The sequence below is a fragment of the Lithobates pipiens genome, unplaced genomic scaffold (assembly GCF_037356315.1).
Source record: "Lithobates pipiens isolate NorthernLeopardFrog02 unplaced genomic scaffold, aLitPip1_a1.2 Scaffold_13, whole genome shotgun sequence".
Lineage (NCBI taxonomy): Eukaryota > Metazoa > Chordata > Amphibia > Anura > Ranidae > Lithobates > Lithobates pipiens.
In genome coordinates, this window is record NW_027507718.1 from 112,639,642 (window position 1) to 112,666,698 (window position 27,057).

At 43.2% G+C, this 27,057-nt stretch overlaps 1 protein-coding gene across 1 annotated transcript in view; it reads right to left on the reverse strand.

The window, feature by feature from the left end:
• DGKQ (diacylglycerol kinase theta) overlaps window positions 1-21,293 on the reverse strand; it is a 257,471-nt gene extending 236,178 nt beyond the window's left edge. The window contains exon 1 of the mRNA XM_077475396.1: window positions 20,720-21,293. Within this exon, the coding sequence (XP_077331522.1) occupies window positions 20,720-21,011 (292 nt within the window). The 5' untranslated portion in view covers window positions 21,012-21,293. The remainder of the gene's footprint in view (window positions 1-20,719) is intronic.
• Between the last annotated feature and the right edge of the window lie 5,764 nt (window positions 21,294-27,057).

Here is a 27,057-nt window from a genome sequence, read left to right on the forward strand (position 1 = left end):
CAGCTATTAGAGGCAGAACGGGGAGCTGCCTTTGTAAACAAGGCGATTCCCTGTTCTGACAGGTGACATGACAGGGATCTACTGTTCTCAATGATCAGGAACAGTTCTCTCTGTCATATCCCTGGCAGCTCATCCCCCCCTACAGTTAGAACAAACCTATGGAACACATTTAACCCCTTGATCATCCCCTAGTGTTAACCCCTTCCCTGCCAGTGACATTTACAGCACCGATCGCGGTATAAATGTCAATAGTCCCAAAAAGAGTCACATAAGTGTCAAAAAAAGTGTCAAATCTGTCCGCCGCAATAATAAAAATGCCATAAATCTATCTCCTATATTTTAGATGCTATACCTTTTGCTCAAACCAATCAATATACACCTATTGCAATTTTTATTTTTATTTTTACTTAAAATATGTAGAAAAATATATATCGGCTTAAACTGATGAATATATTATTATTTTTTGTTTTTTTTATATGTATTATAGCAAAAAGTAAAAAAATATATATATATTTTTTTTAATTATCGCTCTTAGTTTGTTTATAGAGCAAAAAATAAAAACCGCAGGGGTGATCAAATAGAAACCAAAAGAAAGCTCTATTTGTGGGAAAAAAAATTAGTTTGGGTACAACCTTGCACGACAATGTGCAATTGTCAGTTAAGGTGACGCAGTGCCGTATAGCAAAAAATGGCCTTGGTCATTAAGGGGGCAAATCCTTCTGGGACTGAAATGGTTAAAGAAGAGGGGATGCTACACCTTGACAAACCTGACCCTGCACCAACCTTTTTGAGATGAGCTGCTGCCAGCAATTAAAGAAAAACTTTTTTTTCTAAAAATTTTACATTTTCTCAGTTTAAACATTTGATATGTTTTCTATTGTGAATAAAAATATGGGCTTATTAGATTTACAAATCATAGCATTGTGCGCCTCAACTTTTTTGGAATTCAAATTGTACATTTGGGCAGCACGGTGGCTAAATAGTTAGCACTTCCGTCCAGCAGCACTAGGGTTGTCAGTTCAAAGCCAAACCACAGCACTACTTGCACAGAGTTTACATGTTCTCCCTGTGTGGGTTACTTCTGGGTACTCTGGATTCCTCCCACACTGCAAAAACATGCTGCCAGGTTAATTGGTACCTGTCTAAACTGGCCCCCGGTGTGTGAATTAGGAACCTTAGAGTGTAAGGTCCTTGAGGGCAGGGACTGATGTGAATGTACAATATATAAAGATGTCAATTGATGGCATTATACAAGTTTATAATAAATAGAACATGCTGGTTATTAGTGCAGTATAGTCAGGATTATAGACAGGCAAAAACTGCATGAAGGGAGCTAGTCCCTAGTTACTCCCTAGTTCAGATCTGCTTATGAGGATCATGGCAGGAATTTTCCTGTGATATAAAATGAACTCAGGTTTTCCCTGATGTACAGTATAAGCAAGTTATAATTACCTTAACTGGACAGACCAGTAAGAAATGACACTAAGGAATGCCTTTAACTGAAGTAGTCAATCACATTCAACTGAACTCGTTCTGTAATTCTGAAGACATTTTGCCGCTATCTAATCCATTTCTTCAGTTCTAATGAGCGATAGGAACAGTGGCGTAACTAGAACCTTCAGGGCCCCGATGCAAGAAACCATGAAGGGCCCCCCTGAACCCCAGCCAGGGCCCTTCCCTCCGAGTCCGGCGGTGGAACTCCAGGGCATGGTCACAGGTATGACCTTTGTGAGCCCTGTAGTTCCACCACTGGCATCAGTAGTTTTTATTTATTTATTTTTTTACATTTTTAGGTGCCCCATTGGGGGACTGTCCCTAGGCAGGATTGGGTCCCCGTCCCCAGAAGAGATGAGGTCCTTTTCTCCAGAGCAGATGAAGTTACTGCCCCCAGGTAAGAAGGGGTCCCTGGCCCCAGGGGAGGTGGGCGTCCCTGTCCCCAGGGGGATATGGAGGGGGTATGTAATAGTGTGTGCTAGCTGCCTATGCTGCTGCCAGCCATATGTAGAGGGGGCTGCATGGGCCCCCTGCATCACAGGGCCCAGTTGCGGTCGCGACTGCTGCACCCCCTATAGTTACGCCCCTGGATAGGAACATAACCAGAATTTATATCCACATAGTTAGCACCAACACCTTAATCCAATCACCATGGAATGTGTCAAGGGAAATGCTGATTGTCCAAGAACAAGAGCAGTCACCTTAGAATATAATCGGATGCATTTAGGACCATTCCAAGATAGCAAGCATAAATTACCACAAATTTGTGGCAGTGTAGAACTGTATTGCCCCGTACAAACGGTTGGACTTTCCGACGGAAATCGGATCGTTTTGTCGAAAAATCTGGTCATTTGTGGGCTCCATCAGACTTTTTCTGTTGAAATTTCCGACACACAACGTTTAAGAGCTGGATCTAAAATTTTAAAACAACAAAATCCGATCGTTTAAATTCCGATCGTGTGTAGACAATTCCGATAGACAAAATGCCACGCATGCTTAGAATAAATTATGAGATGAAAGCCATTGGCTACTGGCCCGTTTATAGTCACGTTGTACGTGTTCTATGTCACCACGTTCAGAATGATTGGATTTTCCGAGAACTTTGTGCGACCGCGTGTATGCTAGACAAGTTTGGCCCAAAATCCGTCGGAAAAAATCTGACGGATTTTGTCGCCGGAAAGTCCGATTGTGTGTACAGGGCATCAGTCTTGTTAACTTGCTGTACATTTTTCACTGGCAAGTTTGAGCACAAGTTTTAGTTGACACTTTTCCAATTTTTAGCGAATTTGCATGACCAGTCTCTCGCAAGAGCAAAGTTGCAGTAGTGAGTCTACAGCAAGAGCTCTGCAAGTCACAGTGACCCCAGTGGTGGGATGACTATTGTACAACATAACTGAACCATAACTTGCAGCAGACTTGCAGAATGTTTGCAAAGAAAGTTGATCTGAGGTCATGCAATGTGGACTTGTGAAGCCTGGCAAGTCTAGCAATAGCTTAGAAAGTCATTTTCAAACTTGCAGCTCAATTGCTTGCTTTCTTGGATGGTGCATCTTCCATTGTCTGCTGACAGGATGGTAATGCTCGGATCCCTACACCTATGCAGTCTTCCTGACACCAAGGATGGGAATATGCAATTAGAACAGGGTGATTTGCCAATTTTCACACCTCCCATGCTGTTCTTAGATAATCATGTCCGTTGACACATTCAGTGGTCATTGGATCAAGGTCTTGGTACTACCCATGTGGATATAAATACTGGGGTGTATTTCTGATTAGGAATGAGCTCAAGAGGGATTGGACGTAAGAGGGAGCTCAAGAGGGATTAACTGAAAAATTGCGCAGTTGTGCAACTCTGTACCCAAATAAAACGTATGTCCTTTTTTTCCCACAACTCGAGCTTTCTTTTGGTGGTATTTTATCGCCTCTGTGATTTTTATTTGTTGCTCTATAAACCAAAAAGAGACTGACAATTTTTTACTTTCTGCTATAATACATATCCAAAAAATAATAAAATAGTAAAAAAAAAAAATCTAAATTTCTTCATCAATTTAGGCCAATATGTATTCTTCTACATATTTTTGTCAAAAAAATCCCAATAAGTGTATATTGGTTTGTGCAAAAGTTATTGCGTCTGCAAACTATGGGAAAGATTCAGGGACTTTCAGTGAGACTGTGGCATTGCGATGGACAAATCTGACACTAAGTGACACTTTTTAGGGACCAGTGACACCAATACAGTGATCAGTGCAAAATAAATGCAAGGTTACTGTATAAATGACACTAGCAGGGAAGGGGTTAACATCAGGGGTGATCAAGGGTTAAGTGTGTTCCCTGGAAGTGTTTTCTAACTGTGTGGGGGATGGACTGACAGGAAGAACACAGATCTGTTCTGTCTCTGTGGAGTGATCGTGGGTGGCCGGCGGACATCGGGTCCGCCAGACCCGCTGATTGGTTCCCATTCACTGCAGCTCGCACATGCACACTTGCAGTATCTTCTGCACGAAATTACATACAGGTTTGTTCTTTTGCGCAACAGATCCGCCCTGCTGCAGTACATACGCAGTGGGCGATTTTTAAGTGGTTAACTAAGGCCCCTTTCACACTGACGTCCCGTTCAGGCCCGCCTGTCGGTTTTTCAGGCGGACCTGAACGGGTGCTCCATAGAGCTCTATGGAGCGTCGGATGTCAGCGGTGACATGTCCGCTGACATCCGACCCGCTCCGATCCGAAAAAGTGTAACGGAGGAAAAAGCTATTTTTCCATCCGTCTGCGGATCGGATCGGGTGACGACGGGCACTGCGGTCCGTCGTCATCCGATCTCCCATAGGGGAGAGCGGTGCTGTGACAGGTCCGTCCCTGCGCAGTGTGCAGAGACAGACCTGTCATCTCCCTGCTCAGCGGGGATTGGCGGAGTGATCCCCGCTGAGCAAACGGATATCCACAGGGCGGATCAGAACTGATCCGCCCCGTGTGAAAGGACCCTAAAGAAGTGGCTAGGGTAAGCTACGAAACATCTCCCAACATTCCAGAACAAGTCCAGGTAAAAGTGACCAACTACTACTAGATATACAATGACCTGGATAAATGAAAGCCTTCACAGATTGTGGGCGTGTGTGTACACCGATATGTGACAAAAATTGGTATTATTCATCAGACTGGTATATAGAATAACTTGAATAAGTTCCCAATCTATGTCAATTTCGGCTTAACTAAAAGCACAGCACAATCTCTGTCTGAGTCCAGTGACAGGAAAATTAAGCACTGCCTTAAAAAAATTCAATAAGTCTTTGATGATGCTGTCCAGCAGAACAGGCTGTTTGTTGATTCTTAGCGGGCTATTTTTGGCTATAATATCAACAAATGTGAACAGCTGGAAGTGACAATGAACTACACTGCAATGTATGTATTATTGCAGTACACAAGCTTGCTACTTGGGAAAGAATTATTGCTCTACATATTTTACTTTTCAGCGCGCTTATCCTTAACCCTTTGTGGGATTAAAGTCACACCAAACTTTGTTTTTCAAAAAGAGTTGTATTTAAATATGTATTCTTAACCACCTCAATACCGGACACTTTTACCCTCTTCCTGCCCAGGCCAATTTTCAGAGCTGTTACACTTTGAATGACAATTGTGCGGTCATGCAACACTGTACCCAGATGGAAAAAAAAAGGAGAGAGCTTTTTTTTTCTGGTAGTATTTAATCACTACTGGATTTTTTTTTTTTTTTTTTGCTAAACAAATGAAAAAATACTGTAAAATTTGAAAAAAATAAATAAGTTTTTCTTAGTTTTGCAAACACGTAATTTTTCTTCTTCACTGATGTGTGCTGATAGGCTGCAATGTTGGGCACTGATGAGTTTGCACTGACAGGTGGTGGCACTGATGATCAGGGCACCGATGATCAGTGCCCTGATAATCAGTTTAATGCGCTGACAGGCTTGCCAGATAATAGCTCTCCTTTCCTCACAGACAAAGCATGGGAGAAAAGGATTGCCGATAATCAGCATTTGTTTGCATGTGATCAGCGTGATTGAAAACAGCTGATCCCATGGTAAAGGACAGTTGTGATTTTCCCTTTACCCAAAACTATGATCAGCTGTGTCGGAAGGACACAGCGGTCACCAAACATGCCCGATTGGCGGCACAGCAGGCGCTCAGGGAGCAGGTTTCTGGGGGGACTTCTATTGACACCCTCCCAGAACCGGACAACCACATTGTAGCCATCTTTGGGCTTTAGCACAGTTGGCAAGTGGTTAAGTCAAAAAATGATTTTTTTCATTGTTTTCAGTCATCTCCCAACTTCCAAAATCCTACTGAGATCCAATTTCCTGTTACAGGGTGACTACATTCATTCTCCAGTATGTAGGAACACGGCCAACCTTTCTTGCCCACTCCCAAGACAGACTATGGGATTTGTAGTGTGCATACAGTAGTGTAAATAACTGCAACTAACATGTGCTGCTTGTTCCAAATCTTTAAATGCAAGAGGAAAGGACGAGAGGTTTGGGAGCTCATTGAGGATGTTACAATGAGGGGGAAAAAAACATAGTGGGAAAGGGTTTAATGAAAAATAACATTACAAGACCAACAAGTAGTAAAATGTGTATGGATTATTTTTGGAGAATACGAATATTGTTTAGTGTCACTTTAAAGTGATTGTGAATCTCTCACATGAAATATTAACAAAGCATATCCCTCTATAGTGTGTACTTGTCTCAATCCAGAGCACCGTGTCCTTTCTGTCGCTGTTTCATTCCCCTCTTATGAGCACGAGTCACTTTCCCTGACACCAAGAGAAAAAAGGTGACAGGGGAGGGACCTGCAGCTAATTGACAGCCTCAGCTCTGTTCCTGTGTGTTGTGTGAAGGGGGGCGTGTCTGTTCCCTCCCATCAGCTTTCCTTACTGATGTAACTTTAGTACAACTTATGTAAGAGAATTTGTTCCATGTCTGTGTATCACCTGAGGCCAGTCACTTTACTGGGCATCTGTAAGAGTTTACAAGCACTTTAAAGTAAATGAATGCATGACGTGAAGATTTGAATGTATTACATGAAAATAAATACTTGTGGGATCACAAGATTAGTGATCATTCACACGGCTTGTTCTTACAGACAGGAAAAGTGTGACCTTTGCAAATAATAAGCAAGATACGTGCAACTGGGCAAGAGTCTTTGTTGCTTGTACTGTGCCAATTCACAATTTCAGCTAAAAGGTAATTTTGGGCAGTCATAAAAAAAAAATACAGGAATATATTAAACTAATTAATTGGTTGTTTGAATAATTTAACAAAATATATAAAATAAATAAATAAATAGCATGTCCTTACCCTAAATATCTTTAGATGTGCAGGCCTCATAGGCTAGCCCATGATTGAATTAGCAGAGTTGGACAGGAAGCATGCACACAAAGGATGCTTGCTCATATAGAAGAATGGTAGCCTCTGGTCTTTTCTTTCTCACACTACATTTCCTTTTGTCAATGTTTTTACATACTTCATTGCAGAAAGAAAACGATTCTTGGGTCATTGGCACTAAATTCAATCTAAACAACACCACAACACTTATTGCTTACTTTCATCATAATTGTGCATTAGGGCTCATAGCACACAGCATCAATTATGGGAGGTACACGCCTCTATCTGCCGCACCAAGTTTATTTTTATGGTCTGTGTATCATTGGGGAAATATCACTTTCTATCTCAAGAGACACAACAGAAGATTAGTGGTAATTGGCCAAAGTGAGGGGAATTCCCCTCCTCTAAAATTCAATTTCCCATACCCGTAAGCAAAGATTGTTTAAAAGAGACTTGTACGGAGGATGCATAGGAGTTCCTTGCCACCATGCTGAGCCATGGGCCTCAGAACAACAGAAGTTATTTGCCGCCATGCTGATCCAATGGCTTCAGAACAATAGGGGTTTCTTGCCACGATGCTGAGCCATGGGCCTCAGAACAATAAAAGTTCCTTGCTGCCATGCTGATCCAATGGCTTCAGAACAATGAAAAAATAAAATGGACTCAAGGCAGATGTGCAGTTTTGCAGACTTCACTTCGACAATTCTGAGCCACACATCCATTCCAGTTTGGTGTCTTAACCACTTCAATACAGGGCACTTAAACACCTTCCTGCCCAGACCAATTTTGAGCTTTCAGCGCTGTCGCACTTTGAATGACAATTGCGCGGTCATGCTACACTGTACCCAAATGAAATTTTTATCATTTTTTTCCCACAAATAGAGCTTTCTTTTGGTGGTATTTGATCACCTCTACAGTTTTTAATTTTGGTGCTACAAATAAAAAAATACTGAAAATTTTGAAAAAAAAAATGTTTTTTTTGTTTCAGTTTCAAAACTTTGTAAATAAGTACGTTTTCTCCTTCACTGATGGGCACTGATGGGGCTACACTGATGGGCACTGATAAGGTGGCACTGATGGGCACCAATGTGGCACCAATGAAGTGGCACTGATAGGCGGCACTGATGGGCGACACGGATGGGCGACACGGATGGGCGACACGGATGGGCGACACGGACGGACACTGATAGGTGGCACAAATTGGCACTGATAGCTGGCACAGATGGGCGGCACGGATGGGCGGCACGGATGGGCATGGATAGGCGGCACAGGTGGGCATAGATAGGCGGCACAGGTGGGCATAGATAGGCGGCACAGGTGGGCACTCATAGGCGGCACAGGTGGGCACTCATAGGCGGCACAGGTGGGCACTCATAGGCGGCACAGGTGGGCACTCATAGGCGGCACAGGTGGGCACTCATAGGCGGCACAGGTGGGCACTCATAGGCGGCACAGGTGGGCACTCATAGGCGGCATCGGTGTTATAGTAATGGATGCCAATCAGTGCCAAACAATAATGCATGCCAATCAGTGATGCCCATTGTGGCCACTGATTGGCATCCATTATGGGCACTGATTGGCACCCATTGTGCTGACTGGCACCCTGGTGGTCTAGGGAGGATTATGGATTTTTATTACCTTTTCCCTGGTGGTCTAGTGGTGTCCCTGGTGGTCCAGTGTGGGCATCCTCGGGGGGGCTGTGCTGATAATCGATCAGCACAGACCCCCCCTGTCAGAGGAGCAGCCGATCGGCTCTCCTCTACTCGCGTCTGACAGACGCGAGTGAGGGAAAGCCGATCACCGGCTCTTCCCATTTACACTGTGATCAGCCGTGATTGGACACGGCTGATCACATGGTAAAGAGTCTCCGTCGGAGACTCTTTACCGAGATCGCAGTTGCCGGGTGTCAGACTGACACCCCGCAACAACGATCGCCGCGACGCGCGCCCCCGGGGGCGCGCAGCGGCTCATAATCCTAATCACGTCATATGACGTCCGGTTAGGATTATGAAACCACTTTGCCGCCGTCAATTTGTAATAGGGCGGGCGGCAAGTGGTTAAATAATAAAACCCATAGCCAACCATTTATTACTTTTATAGAAATGGCATTTCTCTCAAAACAAGCGTCCTTTAAAACACATTTTAATGTTAAAACTCAAAATCTTTGTGTCATTCAGTTAAAAGTATATTATATTCCAGAAAGAAAAGATGCCTTAGACAAAAGCAGAATGCAAATCAAGTTTGTGAAAATGACCTGTTATTAGGACATATATAAGATATCTAAATAGGGTATTCAATAAGGCAGTGCATAGAGAAAGGATTGTGTATAAGACCCCTTTCATACTGTGCTGTCCATATCATCGGCGGTAAATGGCAATATTTTTAGCGGTGTTTTACCGTCGGATTTGCGGTGCATTTCTGCCACTAGCGGGGCTCTTTTAACCCATGCTAGCAGCCAAGAAAGGGTCAAACTGCCCACAATGCGTAGCAATAGCACCATTTTGCCGGTGGTATAGCCGTGCTGCCCCATTGATTTCAATAGGGAGCAGCGGTAAACACACCACTCCTAAGAAGCCGCTGGCAGGACTTTTCCTGATGTCCTGCCAGCCCACCGCTCCAGTGTGAAAGCCCTCCAGCTGTTTGAGGGTGGATTGCAGGCGCTATTTTTAACGCTATAGTGCCTGCAAAAGGACCTCGTGTGAAAGGGGTCTAAGGGTGTAAAACACCAAAAGTATCCATGGATTACCTATTCGCTGGCCTTTCTACTATAAGGTTAAATCTGGTTGATTATTGGTTAACCTAATACTTTTTTGCCCTAATTCTGCACTTTTCGGGTTTGCCTGGTGATCGATGCAATGTTATATTGGCTACAATAGGGAGGAATATTGTTGTTTTTATATAGGATTTATATAGCGCCAGTTTGGGCGTCACTTTACAATGCAAATATGATTGGTTGTTATAAGACATTTGGCATAAAATCTGTGTTTTGTTGACACACAAGTGCATTTGGGGAAAGTACGTCATGCATGCGCAGGTAGACGCCAATGCGTGGGAGCCCCATACAGCCATTCATTTGTATGGCCAGCTGTAAGTGTTGCATGACAGAGCACTTGTTATTCAAAGTGTGACAGCGCTGAAAGCTGAAAATTGGCCTGGGTGTGAAGGGGGGGGGGGGGGTTCCCAGTATTGAAGTGGTTAAGATTTGCCTAAAACAAACACGATTACACCTGAAAACACATTAAAAAAAGGTTTAAAAAAAAAGAAAGGCGCTGAAAAAATGAAGAAGCCAAGGCTGAGGTGTGAGCCTAGGCTCACAAATGTGCGGCGTCTTAGGGCAGCACATCCCTTTTGAATAATGGCACAAACCTGATTTACGAACACCGATGCAATGTATCTGTTACACATAGTAACCAACTACTTTTCAAAGCCGTGAGGGAAATGGCTTTCCTTTGGTTACAGATTTGATAGATACCTGGGCATTTTTGTTAACCACCATCACATTCTTTGCAGTGTTTGATTGCCACCTGCACTAAATGGTTACATGTCCCACTCACCTATACCATTCTCTCCAAAACACCCATAGGAACATGTAAGAGTATGTAAACTGTTCCTCAATGCTACCAGTGGTCTATGGTGCCAGGGGCAGGTGACTTAAATAGGTAAATGCTCCTACTAAGTAGATCTGCAGTGAAACAAGGGTATCACTACCCCAGTGCACAGCTGTTGCCAGGTTTGGCCATGATCAATAACCAGAGTGGCCCAGGATCTCCAGCTGATGGTGAACAGGTAATAGTCTTATACATATACCAAGCCTATACAATTTTTAAAACCAGTTCTAAGCTTTGCGTTTAAGTCTGCTTTGAAATTAGGTGTGTACCATTTCCTCCACCATATTCTGAAGCTACCTTTGTGTTTTACTATGCCCAAGTAAGAAAAATATGGTTTTATTGTTTGACCTTTCCACTTATCTGGCAACTATCTTTTACACATTAATTGTAAGCCAACATCATGAAAAGCTTGCACAGTGCTGGACTAAACACTCTATGCCCATAGCAGGTTATGTTTAAAGAATGGTCTATTAGAAGCCTGTTAAAGTGAATATTTATTTAATTGAGATACAACACTATAGTGCAGAATAACATAGAAGCAGCAGTCTGCCAATTTGCTCACCCATGGTGGATGAGCAATTAATTACAATATGCACAACATTTGGAGAGCTTCTTACAATCTGTGCCTGCAGTTTTCCGGCGTAAGGCAAAATCAACTCCAATGCTGTTGAGATAATAATTAGACTCTTACAATCATTGTAAATCAAACATGAATACAGTAAATGAAACGACTGTGCGCACTACTGCAAATTCCATTCAAAGAAAAAGAAAGGATTATGACTTAAATGTTGGAATAATGGATTCCAGGTAAATAGCTAAATACACAGTAGGAACACAAATACAGTATGCCGTTTTACCAACCACAGGCTATGCATCTCGTGAATCACACACTGCCATAGGCCTCAGGCATACAGGTGTATGAGTTTATGCTACCAGAAAAAATGCTTTTAATCTTGTGTTTTTTCACCTGCATTCACACTTGTTGTTTGTGCGTAAACCCATTCTATTGGCTAGAATATTTGTGTTTAGCCATTAGAAGAACTGTGCTTGCACAGAAAAAAATGCAAGATCGCTTCTCTGGGAATGCGTGCCTGAGCCATTTTTTTTTTTCACTACATAAAAACATGCTAAAAACGCCCGTATGTGCACAAGCACATTAGCTAAAAAAAGAAAAAAAATGTTAAAAAACGCCAAAGGCCCCCCCAAGTATTTTTTGCATCTGTGTGCATGAGTACATACCACAGAGTTGGGACTGGAGACACCAGTACTTCCTCTTTCAGCTTTGCAACTCCCTGTCCCTTGCCTTCTGATTGGACAATTAACCATCATTACAATACAGCTGGATTCATCTCCTTATGAGCAAACAGACATCAGACACTATGACCCTTAGGACGAAAAATACAGCTTTCAAAGCGATTGTACGATAATCAGGCTGTTAGTACAGAGGCTCCGAGAGCCAATCACGACAGTTCATCCAAAATTATCCGATGGCACAAGCACGAAAAATTCTCTTATACGATACCAGAGATTGTACGATTTTCGTTTAATCAGTACAGTTGTCTGAAAATACAAAAAAAATAAAAAATACACTACAACACAACATCACTACTGATTTTTTTATTCTGTCGTACGAGAATTTTCGTAACCTCTCCATTTTCGATAAACGACTAGCATGCAAAAGAAAAAAGAAACAGACAGACAGACAGACAATATGTCATCCAATTTTCAGACTATGTTTACGGGCTAGTCATATATGACTCGAATATCAAGTTGTGGATGGCCTTGTCACCACCACCCAGCTTGACCAAGTCAATCGAAAAATTGACCTAGCTGAGTAGTATACTATCTGCTAAACAATGGGGTTTATTTACTAAAACTGGAGAGTAAAAAATCTGGTGCAGCTCTGCATGGAAGCTAATCAGCTTTTAACTTCAGCAAAAGGGTACCTCCACTTTTGTAAAGAAAAAAATAGCAAATAAAAATAAATAAATAATAAAGAATAGAAAATTGCAACACAAGTCATATTGCAATCTGCAGCTCTGTCATTTCCTGTAAAATGCAATATGGATACCTAGAGGCAGATGGTGTACAGAACGCCCCCCAGAAATGTAATTTTCTGCTTGTGTGATGTAGTTTGTACTAAGGCTGACCAGAAAGTGTTGATTTGGGAATCCTGCCCCCGTCGGGAGAATACAGTGATTATTGTTAGCAGCTACAGTTGGTGCTAGCAATAATAGCAGGTAAAACCCGGCATGTTGTGTGCCCACACAAGGTTCGGATCTGAGCCATTTTCTGCTGAACTTGCCGAGATTCAAACTGTGTATGGCATGCCTAAGATACAAGTCATATTTTTGGCATCCCCTGCAACAAAGCATTATTTCTGTTGGGATACTCCCAATAGGAAATCACAACTAAATAGATGCAGACCCTGACACTTTCCTCAGCGCCCTGCAGATGCAGCAGCTGATTGATAATTATAAAACCACTACCATACAGATTCACTTTGCACATGGACACAGACAAATAGCTTTTTTCTTCAGAACAACAAGAGGTAGGAATCTACAAAATGTGTTCAAATTCCTCCAATGTACATACTATACTGTAGATTCAGCTAGAGAGTTTTAGTAAATCAACCCCACTGACTGTCAGATTTCAATCATAATTTTTAAAGAGCAACTCATCTCTGTCCCGCAGCGGCTCCTCCTCTGACCCGCTGTTGACTCACCGGCAGTCCCATTCACTTTAATGGGATGGCTGGTGATGTGGCAGTGACAACAAGGTAAGGGACGTGGCGGCAGCAAGTAAGTTGATGCCCGCTAACAGGCACTGCCATGATGGATCTGAAATGACAGGTACTCTTTAACTGTAAGGACTTATTCTTGCTGGAAGTTAGAATCTTTATGATTTGCAAACAAAATAAAGATTTCCTATTCAGAATAATAAGCTGTCAGGTTAGTAACAGCGATATCAGAATTGATTCAATCATACAGTTTGCACTGTACGTAGATTTGCAAAACAATGGGATAAAGGAATATTCCTGAACTTTGTTTTATCTCATTCATTGTTCCTGTGAAATTGTGTGAATGCATCAATGCAGTGCATGTTATCTCAGTTTGCATTCATTAAATGTTTACCAAAAATTTAAACATATGCTACATAACTAAGCTCAATTTCATGCTAAATAAACTAAATTATTAATGTATTTTAAATAGAAAACTATCTTTAGATAGATTTTTACTTCAAAAGGCATTTTATTCAAATAAAAAAAAAAAAAATTAAATAAAAAGATTATTTTTGATATTTAAAAAAAAAATCATCGATTATTATTCACCCTGCTGACTGTGTCCCATCAGATGCAGTCACTGTTTGGGTATTCAGCCAGCCTCGGGTGTCGTGGCTGTCTGAATACAATAGCTGCCAGTGCAGACTCCTCCATCCATGCTGTTTAGTGTGGATGGAGGGCCGCGGACGAACATGGGTGCAGCGCAACAGGTGTAAATCCAGTTTAAATGTATTTATAGCGCAAACACATTCATAACAAAAAGAAAAATAAATCAAGAAAAGCAGCACAGTGCATTAGTAGTCGGCACTTCTGCCTTGCAGTACCCCAGGGTCATCAGTTGAAATCCTGGCCAGTACGTTATCTATGTACATGTTTTCTCAGTTCTTATGTGGTTTCCTCCTACATTGCAAAGACATTCTGGTAGGTTAATTGGCTCCTGTCTAAACTGTCTCCAGTATGTGTTTGGTATGCACGTGAAATAGGGTACTTGGATTGGAAGCTCCCTGAAGGTGCTGATCAGAATGTACAGCATGCACTGCATCAATTGCCGGAGCTAAATAGCTGTACTATATAAACATACCGTAATTAAAAGTGAGTGCTGACCTATAGCAACCAATTTTTGTTTTTTTTCCCCCACTTTCTAACCCACATTAGAAAAATGGCAGCTTGAACGTAGAGCTGCGGAGGACAAAGCACTGACAAATCATATCTAAAAGGAAAACAGCACAAGACAGCAATCATCCTCCCCACCAGAGAGCTGCACCTATATGTACCCAATATCAAATCCTACCTAGTGATAACACCAAGTGTTAATTATATTGAACCAGTCCACAGATAAGCACAATCTGATCACCTCTGTACACTGAATACAAGATTAACAGCATACATTTCTCTACTCTGCTTTACTGCTATGGCTGCTTGCAAAACAAACACAACCGGGCGGTGAAAATGACCCGTGGAGCTCATTGTAAAAGCCTTGCAGTACCGACAAGCGGGACATGACAGCTCTGAATCTGCAAGATTCCAATCACCCGGCTAGACAGAGGAAACAGGTGTTTAATAGATTAGATCACATGTTTCATCCACACAACCTAGATCACTCAGGAAAAAAAGAACAACAGCCCCAGCTATGCTGCCAAGATAGCCACAAAATGGACTGTAGACCCATTAAGGATTTTCTATTATAGATGCATTCTTTCAGGCCAAAAAAAAAAAAAAGGATTTCGACATAATTTATATAAAAAAAAAAAAAAGAAGAAGAAGAACGAAAGAAAAGCTGCCTTGCATGCAAAGAGCAATGCTGCATTGGCTGAGAGTGGAAATTAGCATTTAAAAGCTTTAGATGGTTAGCATTGACCCACATTTGTACTTGTTGCCTGTGCATCCGCATTGGCAGGATGACGAAGTATCCTAAGATGCTCTGTTTGTGTGTGCCAACATGCCCTTTTCCTGTTCACCTCCAGTCCATCACAGGAGGACAATGTGCCATTGAAATGCGCTCCTAATTGCTCGCTCTTCCTACAGCTTATCCCCACTGAAATCATTCTTGCACCATTTAAAGTCCATCTATGTATTCACCTACCTGTATAAATGCCATCCAATGTTCTTTACTATTTAGTCTAAGAGGAAATAAATGCTCTTCATTTCCCCTGTGGCATCATTGTAGGGGCCACTAAAGGGCATCACTCCAAGAAGGCACCCTGCATCATTTACTTCAGACAATAATAATAATAAATTTTATTTCTAGTGCACTTTTCATCAAAAGATCTCAAAGTGTTACATCCACATAGTGCATAGGGCTCCCCACTGGATACTGGTCCTGTGCTGAGAGAGAATAACGCCCACAGTGTGCAGAGCAACACCGCCGCCGGAAGGGACAAGACGCTGCTGTGAATTCACCGCAGGCAAGAATGTGCTGTCACCCTGCAGGAGGAAGTCCCACAGACTGGCAGGATTACCAGCTATTTATGTAATGAAAGAAAGGAACTTTCAGCAATTTAAGAGCTCATGCACAGAGACAAAAAAAAAATGCTGCATTCAGATCCATACAGCTTGTCGTTTGGTACCAATATAAATGTGGCAGTACTGCATATTAGGCTTTTTTTTTATATAAGTGGTAGGCTCTGAAAAGCAATCCACAGTGAGACAATTTAAAAGGCAGACAATAGGCAATACTGCTGCTTCCTAAACACTTGTTTTTCCCACGCCCCTATGCTCTTTGGAACCTAGATTTATGGGCCCACGTGCATAGCTGCATTGAGCTCAGTAATACTGTGGCACGCTCAGTTGTGCAAAATCAAAACAGAAACGTCTGCATGTCCAGGTGTGGAAAAATCATTTTATGGACGTGAACCCTGCGGGTTATGGCAGCGCAGTGGCTAAGTGGTTAGCGCCCCTACCATGCACTACTGTTCTTGGTTTGGATCCCAGTCGGGGGGCACTATCTGCATAGCGTTTGCATGCTCTCCCTGTGTTTATGTGGGTTTGCACTGGGCACTCCAAACACATGCTGGTAGGTTAATTGGCTACTGTCTAAATTGTGGTGTATGTATGTAGGTGTTATTGTAGGCCTTAGATTGTAAAGCTGGCCATAGATTCACTGAATTTCAGCTGGTTCAGCAGGAAACAGTCTCATTTCGATCCATCAATGGCCATTCCTGAGAAGTCAGTCTAATAATCGAATTTTCAAGAATGGGCTTGTTGAAGATTTTTGGTTTGATCAGAGCTACAGCACTGATCAGTGTATGCTGACAGGAGTCCCTGGGTGGATTGCTCTAGCCACCTTGAATGTGTGGATGGGGAATCTGTGCAGTTTTGTTTTTTTGAGCAACCCTCTGGGTGTTCAAAAACAAAACTGACCCATGTATGCCCAGCTTAACAAACACACATACTCACCTCCATCACATGACCGCTCAGTTTTCAGTGAGCAGAGAGTGGTGACTGTCAGTCACTGGCTCTCCACTCTGCCCCTCCAGTGCTCACTGGTGTGCTGGGCTGGGAAGAGGACAGCAGCAGCCGACTCAGGCTCCCAGCAGCATGCTGATAGGCTGAGACAGCTGCTGTTCAGGCATCTGGATAGAGTCCGACAATACTGTTGGGATCCTTCCAGAGTATGGAGCGGCTCTGTGATATCAGCTGACAGAGGGTTTAAGCTCACTGGCGAGCAAAAGAAAGTGTACTAAGACCCAGAAGAGAAGTACGGCCAAAAAAGTTTTGACCATACTTTTCTTTTAAGTTTATTGAGAACAGGGGTGAATGCACAGTACGTAAAGCAATATAAAAAAAATTCTCAGGACTATATAAATACCAATAATAAATAAGAATAATGTTATGCAGTGCAGCCTGTCAGATTTGACATGTCACATTAAAACTTGTACTCTCCTGAGTGGCAACATGTCTACTTGTAGGTGGGCAGATCAACTGCTTGTTTTTATTGCCCCCATGGCCACCTTTGTGAGAGGAGCTCAAACGTGGCAATGGTAAGGAAAGCTTTTTAATTTCATTTTTGACTATATTTCTATAGGTCCTTGTTTAAGGGCCAATTTAAAGTGGTTGTAAACCCTTTCATATACCCAGTGAAGTGACCGGCCTCAGTTGATACACAGAGATTAAACAAATCCTCCTACATAAGTTGTACCTGTTTATGTGCAGTCTTCCCTTCTCTACATCAATTCAAAGTCTAGAATTTATAAAGCTTGTCAGAGTTCAGAAAAAGAGCTCTGAGAGCTGATTGGAGGGAAGGGACACACCCCCTTCACACAGCAACAGAGCTGAGGCTGTCAATCAGCTGGCGCTCACTCCCCTGTCACCATTTCTCTCTGTGTCAGGAAAACATGTCAGAAGAGATTCATGCTGATAGTAGAGGAATGAAGCGGCAGATAAAGTGACACCTATGGCCCATACACACGATGTGAATATCGTATGACAGAGCGTACAACATTTTTCGCTTAATAGTCGCAAGTAGAAATTGAATAGGTAAATAAAGTCACGGAAATTCTCATACGACACAAAAAAAAAAAGGAAGTGATGTCACGTGTTGTAATGTATTTGTATTGTATTTTCGGATGACAACTATACTAACTAAATGAAAATTGCACAATCGAAAATTTTCGTGCTTGTCCGATCGAATAATATCAGATGAACTGTCGTGATCGGCTCTTGAAAGCAGTGTACACACAATCCTAAAAGCGTACGATTCTTACTCTGAAGTTTTCGTATGAAATTCGGATCGTGTGTACGGGCCATTAGGCCGGCCATAGATGGAGCAAATGTTGGCTGCAGGAAAGAAATTCGCTTGATTCCACCCATCAGACAGACAATGTTGACAGGGGAATCCCCCCCGCCGAGCCACTGTGTTCTCCCGGTGGGGGGCAAGGGAAGCCGTCCGCACCAAGAGAACACTGTGATCCAACAGGCTGATTGTACCCATGTTGATCAATCAACTTGGGTACATTCAGCCTGCCCATACATGGTTTGAATTTAAACTGGACGAGATTAGAAATGTTTATATGTGGCTTTAGTGTTCTTATACAAGTACACACTATAGATAGAGGGATATGTTTTGTTCATGTTTCATGTCTGAGTAATTTTTCCCCAGGGTGAATGGCAGTGTTACAAATCGACTGATTCCTACTACTGTGTTAATCACATGCTGACTGCCTCCTGTAGATATACGTCGGCAGAATGGCATGGCTGGACAGAATAACGTACCCGTACATTACTTTGAATTTCCCACCATCTGCAGACCCATGGATACCCGCGTTAGTGTCACGGAGCTGAAATGCCAATGTAAACACAGCATCTCCCCGTTCTGCCTAGTGACAGGACACTGATCGTCGGCTCCCTGTCATCGGGAGCAGCAATCAGTGTCATGTCACTGCTAGCCCATCCCCCAGACAGTTAGAAACAAATAAAATAAAAATGCCATAAATCTATCCCCTATTTTGTAAACGCTATAACTTTTGCACAAACCAAACAAAAATATGATAATAAAATAATAAGAATACGTATCGGCCTAAACTGAGGAAAAAAAAAATTTATATATTTTTTGGGGATATTTATTATAGCAAAAAGTAAAAAATAATGCGTTTTTTTTTTCAAAAATGTCGCTTTTTTTTGTTTATAGCGCAAAAAATAAAAGCTGCACAGGTGATCAAATACCACCAAAAGAACACTCTGTGGGGAAAAAAAAAGGACGTCAATTTTGTTTGGGTATAGCATCACACGACCGCGCAATTGTCAGTTAAAGCGACATAGTGCCAAAAAGTGCTCTGGTCAGGAAGGGGGTAAAACCTTTCCGGGCCTGAAGTGGTTAAGCAGGCCACACATGGATCGAAATTTGGCTGGTTCAGCAGGGACTGGCCGAATATCAATCCATGTATGGGCAGGCTAGTCACACATGAGTTGATCTACTGATCCACCTTTTACAACTGCTCTGTTGACAAAACATTTCGCTTGACCAGTGCTGCTGGCCTTAGCCGGCAGTGCTGATCAGAGTATTATGACAGAGGGGGAAGTCTCCCTGCTTTCTAAATGCAATGACACAGTGGGAAGGATTCCCCCACTTACCTTAAATATGAGGATAGGGGAATTGGGTTTATTGCTTCCTATGATGGCATACATGCAGGCTTGCTCCTGGGCCTAGCTTTGTTTGTCCATAGACACACACACAGCATGACTTGGTCCTGCCCCCCACTCACTGGATTTGACAGCAGCAGAAGCCAATGGCCCCTGCGGCTGTCCATGTGTCCTGTAAGAGAAGAGAGAGCCACTGCAGATGGGCATAGCGATGGATCAAGCGAGGACACTGGTAAGTTTTTAGAGGGCAAGGGGATGATACAAATACTGGAAAAAATGTTGACCTTGAGGCCCTTTTCACAGGGGCGCCTCTGTTCTGCAGGATCCGCTTGCTCAATGGGGGATTGCTTCGCTGAGCAGGCGGATGACACGTTTGTTTCCGCTCACTGAGCAGAGATGAACAGAGTCCTGCTCTCCTCTATAGGGAGATCAGATAACATTATATGAATTCAGATGAAAAAACTTCTATAGTGCAGCACCCCTCCCCCCAAACTCATCAGAGCCCAGTCTTTCCAGTGCCAAGAATGAGCACACCAGCTCCAGCCGGTGTCTCTGTTCCTGATTGAATAGATTGATAGCAGCGCAGCCATTGGCTCCTGCTCCTGTCAATAAAACCCAATGACATGGGGGCGGGACTGAGTCCTGGGGTCTGCGTCAATAGATGCAGCAGCAGGACACAGGAGTGCGCTTCTCCAAAGGGGCACTCGAGAAGAGGAGCGCCACCGAGAGACCCCAGAAGAGGAGGATCGGGCCTCAAGGTAAGTATGACATGCTTATAATTAAAAAAAAAATTAAGGTTTAGTTATCCTTTAAGTACACCCCGTCTCCCCTTTGGCAAAAGATGCGCACACTGTCCACTGTGCCTCCTGGGATATGAACATCACATATCCCAGGGGACATAGCCTTCCATTCATAAACAAGAGGAGGGGGCACATCATCGCGAGGTCCCGGAAGAGCCAACTGGCCTCTCGATGACGTCAAGGAAAATTTGGCGGTGCGGGATGGATCTGTGGCTGGGCATGAGATGATCTCAGCGGGTCAACACTGGATGGGTAAGTATCTGAAATGTCCACACACCTACGTATGTGGGGCAAAAATAAAAAAACATGGGAGGTCGGTCGCAGTTCCATTTGGGGGGGAGGGGGGAATGTTTACCCTTTTACAACCAATTTAGGTGCAAAAAAAAAAAATGCAGAATGCTGTACTCTTCTAAAGGCACATCAAATCACCTGGATGGTGTGAACTAGGCTCGTTCGCTTTCCCGTTGATGCGTTTCTGGTGCGGTAAAACGCGTCAGCCTGCTGTAGGAGCCCTAATAAGCCTATGCCTGTACTAGGACAAGGTGATGAGATGCAATTGGAGGGTGAGGGCTATCCCAATCCCTCCAGGGTGCTCCTTACCTTCACATTGGAAGCCTCCTAGCCCCCAGATGAAGTCTGTGCAGTGATGACAGAAGGTAGGTTTGGTGAGGGTGACTTTCCTGAAGGTATGTCCAGGGGTGGCAGAGGCTTGTCTGAACGCTTGGTGCTTGGTGCCAGGTGAGGAAGGAGTGCTGTGCTTGTGGGACTGGGGGGGAGTCCTGCTCTTACCCCCTCCTAGCTTAGGACTGGACGAAGGACTGCTGCTATTACTTCCCCCGGCACCACGATGGCCCACATTGCCGAACCTGGACCGAGCTCCGTCCGCAGCCATCTCTCTCTATTCCCTCTCAGGAGAGGAGGAGGAGGAGGAGGAGGGCCCAAGGAAAAGACGAGGAAACGTGCGAGGAGGAAGACGAGGAGATGTGAGCCCACGGTCCGTGTGTGAGGAGCACAGCTCACACAGGTAATGGATCCTCAGCACTGATTGAGGGAGACAACATCCATACACTGCACTGCTCACTGCATACACAAGGCAGGAAAAGGAACACAGCTCTACAAGGAGGCAGCCCAAGATGTGTGTCTGTGTGTCTGCCTGTGTGTGTGTCTGTGTGTGTGCTGGGCTGACCCCGCTGCTGGGCTGTGACTGCAAACCCCGCCCCTCCCCTCACACACACACTACACAAGCCCTCAACAACTTTCTCCTCACAACTTCCCTCACACTGTGCGGGGACTGAGGGACACGGAAACACCACTCAGTGACAACACTGACCCCAACATTCACAAACATTGCTTCTACCAAAGTGGGCTCTCATGTATTCTAAAACTGCTGAACAATGCACCAAATTCATGTCTACAACTTCTACTTCAGTTTGCACCACTTATAGCCCATTCACACTGGGGCCGTCCGTGCGTAAGCGGTAAAGCGCCGCTCACTTTAGTGGCGTTTAAGTGGCGCTTTTAGACCCCTTTCACACTGAGGCGCTTCCAAACTGCTAATAAAACACAGCGCTTTTGCGGCACTTTTCGGGTGCTTTCCGTTCATGTCAATCAAGAGGGGCGATTTAGCACACTTTTATTTTTGAGCTCTTCAAACATGCTCCTAAGGCTACTTTCACGATGAGACAGGCGGGTGCTGGCGGTAAAGCGGCGCTATATTCAGTGCCGTTTTACCGTCCTTTTAGCTGTGCTATTTGGCCGCTAGTGGGGCGGTTTTAACCCCTGCTAACGACTGAAAAAGGTCTAAACCCAAGCGCTTTGCCGACGGGTTTTCAGCGCTGCCCCATTGTTTTCAATGGGAAGGAGCACTTTAGGAGTGGCGAAAACACTGCTCCTATAGCGCTGCAAAGATGTGGCTTGAGCGTTCTGCAAGCGCAACGGAGAGGCGCCATACAGGCGCTATTTTTAGCACTAAAGCGCCTCAGTGTGAAAGTAGCGTAAGATGCTGCTTGCAGGAGTTTTTTCACCTCCCCACCAGCGCACCGTCCCAGTGTGAAAGCATTCATTGATTTTAATGGAAGGCAGTTTTCATCAGCTTTTCAGGTGCTTTTTTTTATTTATTTATTCTTTTTAAGAGCCCTTTCTCACTGAGGTGTTTGTAAACTACCAGTAAAACACTGAGGCCGCGTACACACGGGCGGACTGTTCGCCCAACTTTGTCCGCTGAACAGTGTTTCGACGGACAGTCCGCTCATGTGTGTGCTTCAGCGGACAGTTTCAGCGGACAGTCTGACGAACAAAGTTTTTCGGAATTTCCGTAAGACTGTCCGCTGAAACTTGGTTTGAGCGAACAGTCCGCTCGTGTGTAGGCTTGTTCGTCAAACGAAGTTCCGCGCATGCTCAGAAAGGATTTACACGCCGAAGGTTGCATTGCAGTGTATTGGACTTCGAATTTCTCGTCCCGTCGTACGTGCTGTTCACGTCATCGCGCAAGTTTTCAGCGGACTGTTCGTTCGTCGTGTGTGGTCAAGTCCGTTCATGCTAATTTTGAACGGACTGTTTGTCAAACTGTTTGACGAACCTAGTTGGGCGGACAGTCCGCCCGTGTGTACGCGGCCTAAGGCCCTTTTCACACTGAGGCGCTTCTAAACTGGCAGTAAAAACACTGAGCGCTTTTGAAGAGCTTTCTATTAATTTCAATGGACAGGGGCGTTTTTTTCACCGCCCTGTTAGCGCACTGCCCCACTGAAAAAGCATTCACTGATTTTAATGGAAATAGGTTTTCGTAAGCTTTTTAGGTGATTTTCTTTTAGCCTGAAAACGCCTCAAAAACCACCTCAATGTGAAAGGGGTCTAAGGCAAAATTGCTTGAAAAACTCCTTAGTGTGAAAGGGGTCTTAAGCCCGCTAGTGGCCGAAGAAGGGGTTAAAAACTCCCGTGTTGCTGCGCTTCTGAAGCCCATTCATTGCAATGTGCAGATGAAGCCCATTCATTGCAATGTGTATACAGTGCTCCCAAACGACCCCAAAGATGCAGCTTGCAGGGCTTTTTCTAAACGTCCCACAAGGACACCAGTGCATGTAAAGAGCTGCTCCTGTCTCTCCAATGTGAAAGCATGAGGGTGTGCTGGCAGGACGTTAAAAAAAGCAGCATCTTTGAAGTGGTGCATACACCGCTCCTTCACCACTCCTGCCCATTGAAATCAATGCCGGCATAGCGCTGCTGCAACGCTTTGCGCTTTTTTTACTCCTTTCTTGGTCGCTAGCGTGGGGTAAAAGCGGCCAAATAGCGCAGCAAAATTGACGGTAAATCGCCGCTAAAAATAACATTGTTTTACCGCCAACGCACCCACTGCCCCAGTGTGAAAGGGGCCTTAAATGCCTGAAAACTGCCTCAACGTGAAAAGGGTCTTGTAGAAAGCACAAGAAACACTGTAGGGTTGATTTACTAAAGGCAACTCTGTGTACTTGGAAGTGCAGTCGCTGTAGATCTGAGGGGAAGATCTGAAATGAGGGGAAGCTCTGCTGATTTCTATCATCCAATTATGTGCAAGCTAAGATGCTGTTTTTTAGTTTCCTTGCATGTCCCCCTCAGATTTACAGCGACTGCACTTCCAAGTGCACAGTGGATTTGCCTTTAGTAAATAAACCCCACAATGTCATATTGAATGCGCAACTTTTACATTGTCTCATATGAAAGCGGTAGTAAATCACTGTGTGTGTCTTTTTATTTTATTTTTTTGCAGGCTGCAATGTAATGTCATAATGTGCTAGTATGCTAGTATGTACTAGCACATTATGTAAAACGTACTTAAAAATGAAGCTCTCCAGCCCCGCTGAGAGGGCTTACAGCTTTACCCTTTATTCTGTCAAAAGAGCCAACTCATCAAAATCTCCAATGACGTCACTTCTGGTGACTCTCCAACAGCAGTATTTTCAGATTTCGATGAACTGGCAGTTTTCACATAACACCGGTATTCTATCCAATTACTGCTACACATCGATTGTGTAAACGGAAGTGACGTTCCGACCAAAAAAATACTTACTGTGCATGCACTATGCAATCCAAACACTTCATGATCTTACAGGTAGTGGTAATCTGATAGAACAGCGGCAGCAGACATCTTGCTACACCCAGCTACGTCTCGATTTTCAGAATCCTTTTAGCAGTAAAGGGAGCGGATATAAATAAATATAGTATATTGACATCCGGGATGCTTTTTTGTTGTTATATTTTGTAACAAGCTGAACACCAGCAGTAGGAAGGTGGCGGAGGCCATCGCTCAGCCGTAAACCTTTAGGCTGGATTCACACTGGTGTGAATTGTATGTGGGTTTCTCCGCATCCAATTCGCATGTCAGAAGATTGTGACCGTCTCTCTATGGAGCCGGTTCACACATCTCCTGTGCGTCTTCTATTCCGTATTCAGCCCAAAAATTCAGACGGAAATTGGACCTGAAACAGTGAACAGGGACGCACACGACCCTTGCTGTGAGCCGCTCCACACTACAGTGTGAACCCAGCCCAAGGTTTAGAAATTAAACATCCAAACAGCATCGCAGATGTCAATATACTATATTTATTTATATACGCTCACTTTATTATTAAAGTTACTCAAGAAATTCAAGTAGCTGGGTGTAGTAAGGTGTCCGTTGCCGCTGTTGTCAATTAAGCTGATGGGCTCTGTTGGTAGTGAAGTGGAGAAGTGTGTGGAACACTTCGCCCTGTGGAATGCATGTTGGAACACAGGGTGCATGAGCAGTAAGTATTTTTGGTCAGATCGTCACTTCCGTTACACAGTCTGTTGGGTAGCGGTAATGTGATAGAACACTGCAGCATATACACTACGATACACGGGGAGTTGGGTGTAAAAAACTTGTCGCCATCTTGGAGAGGGCCATGTTTGTTACTAGCAGGCGGACTAACAATGTCCACTCATTATATTCTGTAACAGTGTATATGCTGCCAGTGTTCTGTGAAAACAGCCAAGTCATTGAAATTTGCAATTACTGCTGCTGGTAGTAAACGGAAGTGATGTAATTGGAGATTTTGACAAGTTGGCTCTTTTGACAGAACACCGATCTTCCTTTTGGGTTCAGGTTGTGTGAGTAGCTGGAGCCGCGGTGACATCTCTCATGGAGCCACTGCTTATGGCACAGGACTCTGAAGGAACATCTCAGGTGGTGATGACGTCACCATCTCCGTGTATAGTAAATATCTCCTAAACGGCACATGTTTAGGAGATATTTACAGTACCTACAGGTAAGCCTTATAATAGGCATACCTGTAGGTAAAATTCATGCATTGGAGTTTACTCACACTTTAACCACTTCAATACCGGTTTATACCGTTTTCAAGCCCTTCTTGCACAAGCCATTTTTCAGCTCTCAGCACTGTTGCACTTTGAATGGAAACTGCGTGGTCATGCAACACTGTATCCAAACTAAATTTTTATAATTTTGTTCACACAAATAGAGCTTTCTTTTGGTTGTCTTATTTTTTAATTGAAAAAAGTGTATTTTTTCCAAAACAAGTGCGCTTGTAAGACCGAAGCACAAATACGGTGTGACAGAAAGTATTAAAACGACCGCCAATTTATTCTCTAGTGTGTTAGAATTTTATATATATATATATATATATATATATATATATATATATATATATATATATATATATATATATATATATATATATATATATATATATATATATGTTTGGAGGTTCTAAGTAATTTTCTAGCAAAGAAAAAAGTTTTTAACTTGTAAATAACAAATCTCAGAAAGAGGCTCGGTCCTTAAGTGGTTAATCACCATTTGTTTTGTTTTTTGCTAAATAAATGAAAAAGACTGAAAATGTTGAAAAAAAAATATGCATTTTTGTCTTTGTTTCTGTTATAAAGTTTTGCAAATAAATGATTGTTCTTCATAAATTGAGTCTAAAATGTATTCTGCTACATTTCTTTGGTGAAAATAACCCAAAATCAGTGTATTATTTAGCCTGTAGGAACGTTTTATAGAGTCCACAAACTATGGTATATATTTGAAAATTGATCAATCCTGATGTACTGACGGTTTCATTTCTTGAGGCCTGAAAATGGGAGGACAGTACAAATATCCTCCAAATGACATCTTTTTGGAAAGTAGACGGTCCAAGATATTAAGTAGGAGACATGGTAAGTTTTTTGAAGTTGTAAGTTTTTGTCATAATTTTTTGGAAAATGAGATAAAAAAAAAAAAATATATACACAAACTTTTTTTTACATACTGTCACCAGTGCAGTACAGCATTATCATATTACTGTGACCAGAGCAGTATAATGTTGCAATAGTAACATTGTACTGCTCTGTGGAAGTGATTAGGATTTTTTTTTTTTTTTTACACACATTATGTTTGCCTATAGCAACATATTACATTGCTACAAGCAAGCATTTTACTGAATGAAACTGATTCATTAAGTCTGTTTTGTTGTGATTAGCTGTGATTGGCCCGGTCTGTACCATGTGATCGAATTGACCAATCACAGCTAGCAACACATTTGTAAACATTGGATGGCTTTAACCTTCCTAGCGGTAATCCTGAGTCTGGCTCGGGTTGGGATTTTAATTACAGGAGCGGTAACCCCGAGCCAGACTCGGGATCGCATCGCTCGATGCAGGGGAGGACACAGGGAGAGTTACTCACCTTGTCCCCTGGATCCAGCGATGTCCGCCGCGCTGTGTGATCGAGCTGTCCTCCGCTCGATTCACAGTGCCGAATGCCGCCGAGCTCCGTTCCCTGCGACGTTACGACGCACGGGAGCGGAGAACGGCGGCAAATTCAAAAAAGTAAAAACACACAAAACACACACAGCACTGTAATCTTACAGATTACAGTGCTGTATTAAAAAATACACATCCCCTTTGTCCCTAGTGGTCTGTGCAGTGCCCTGCATGCACTTTTATAT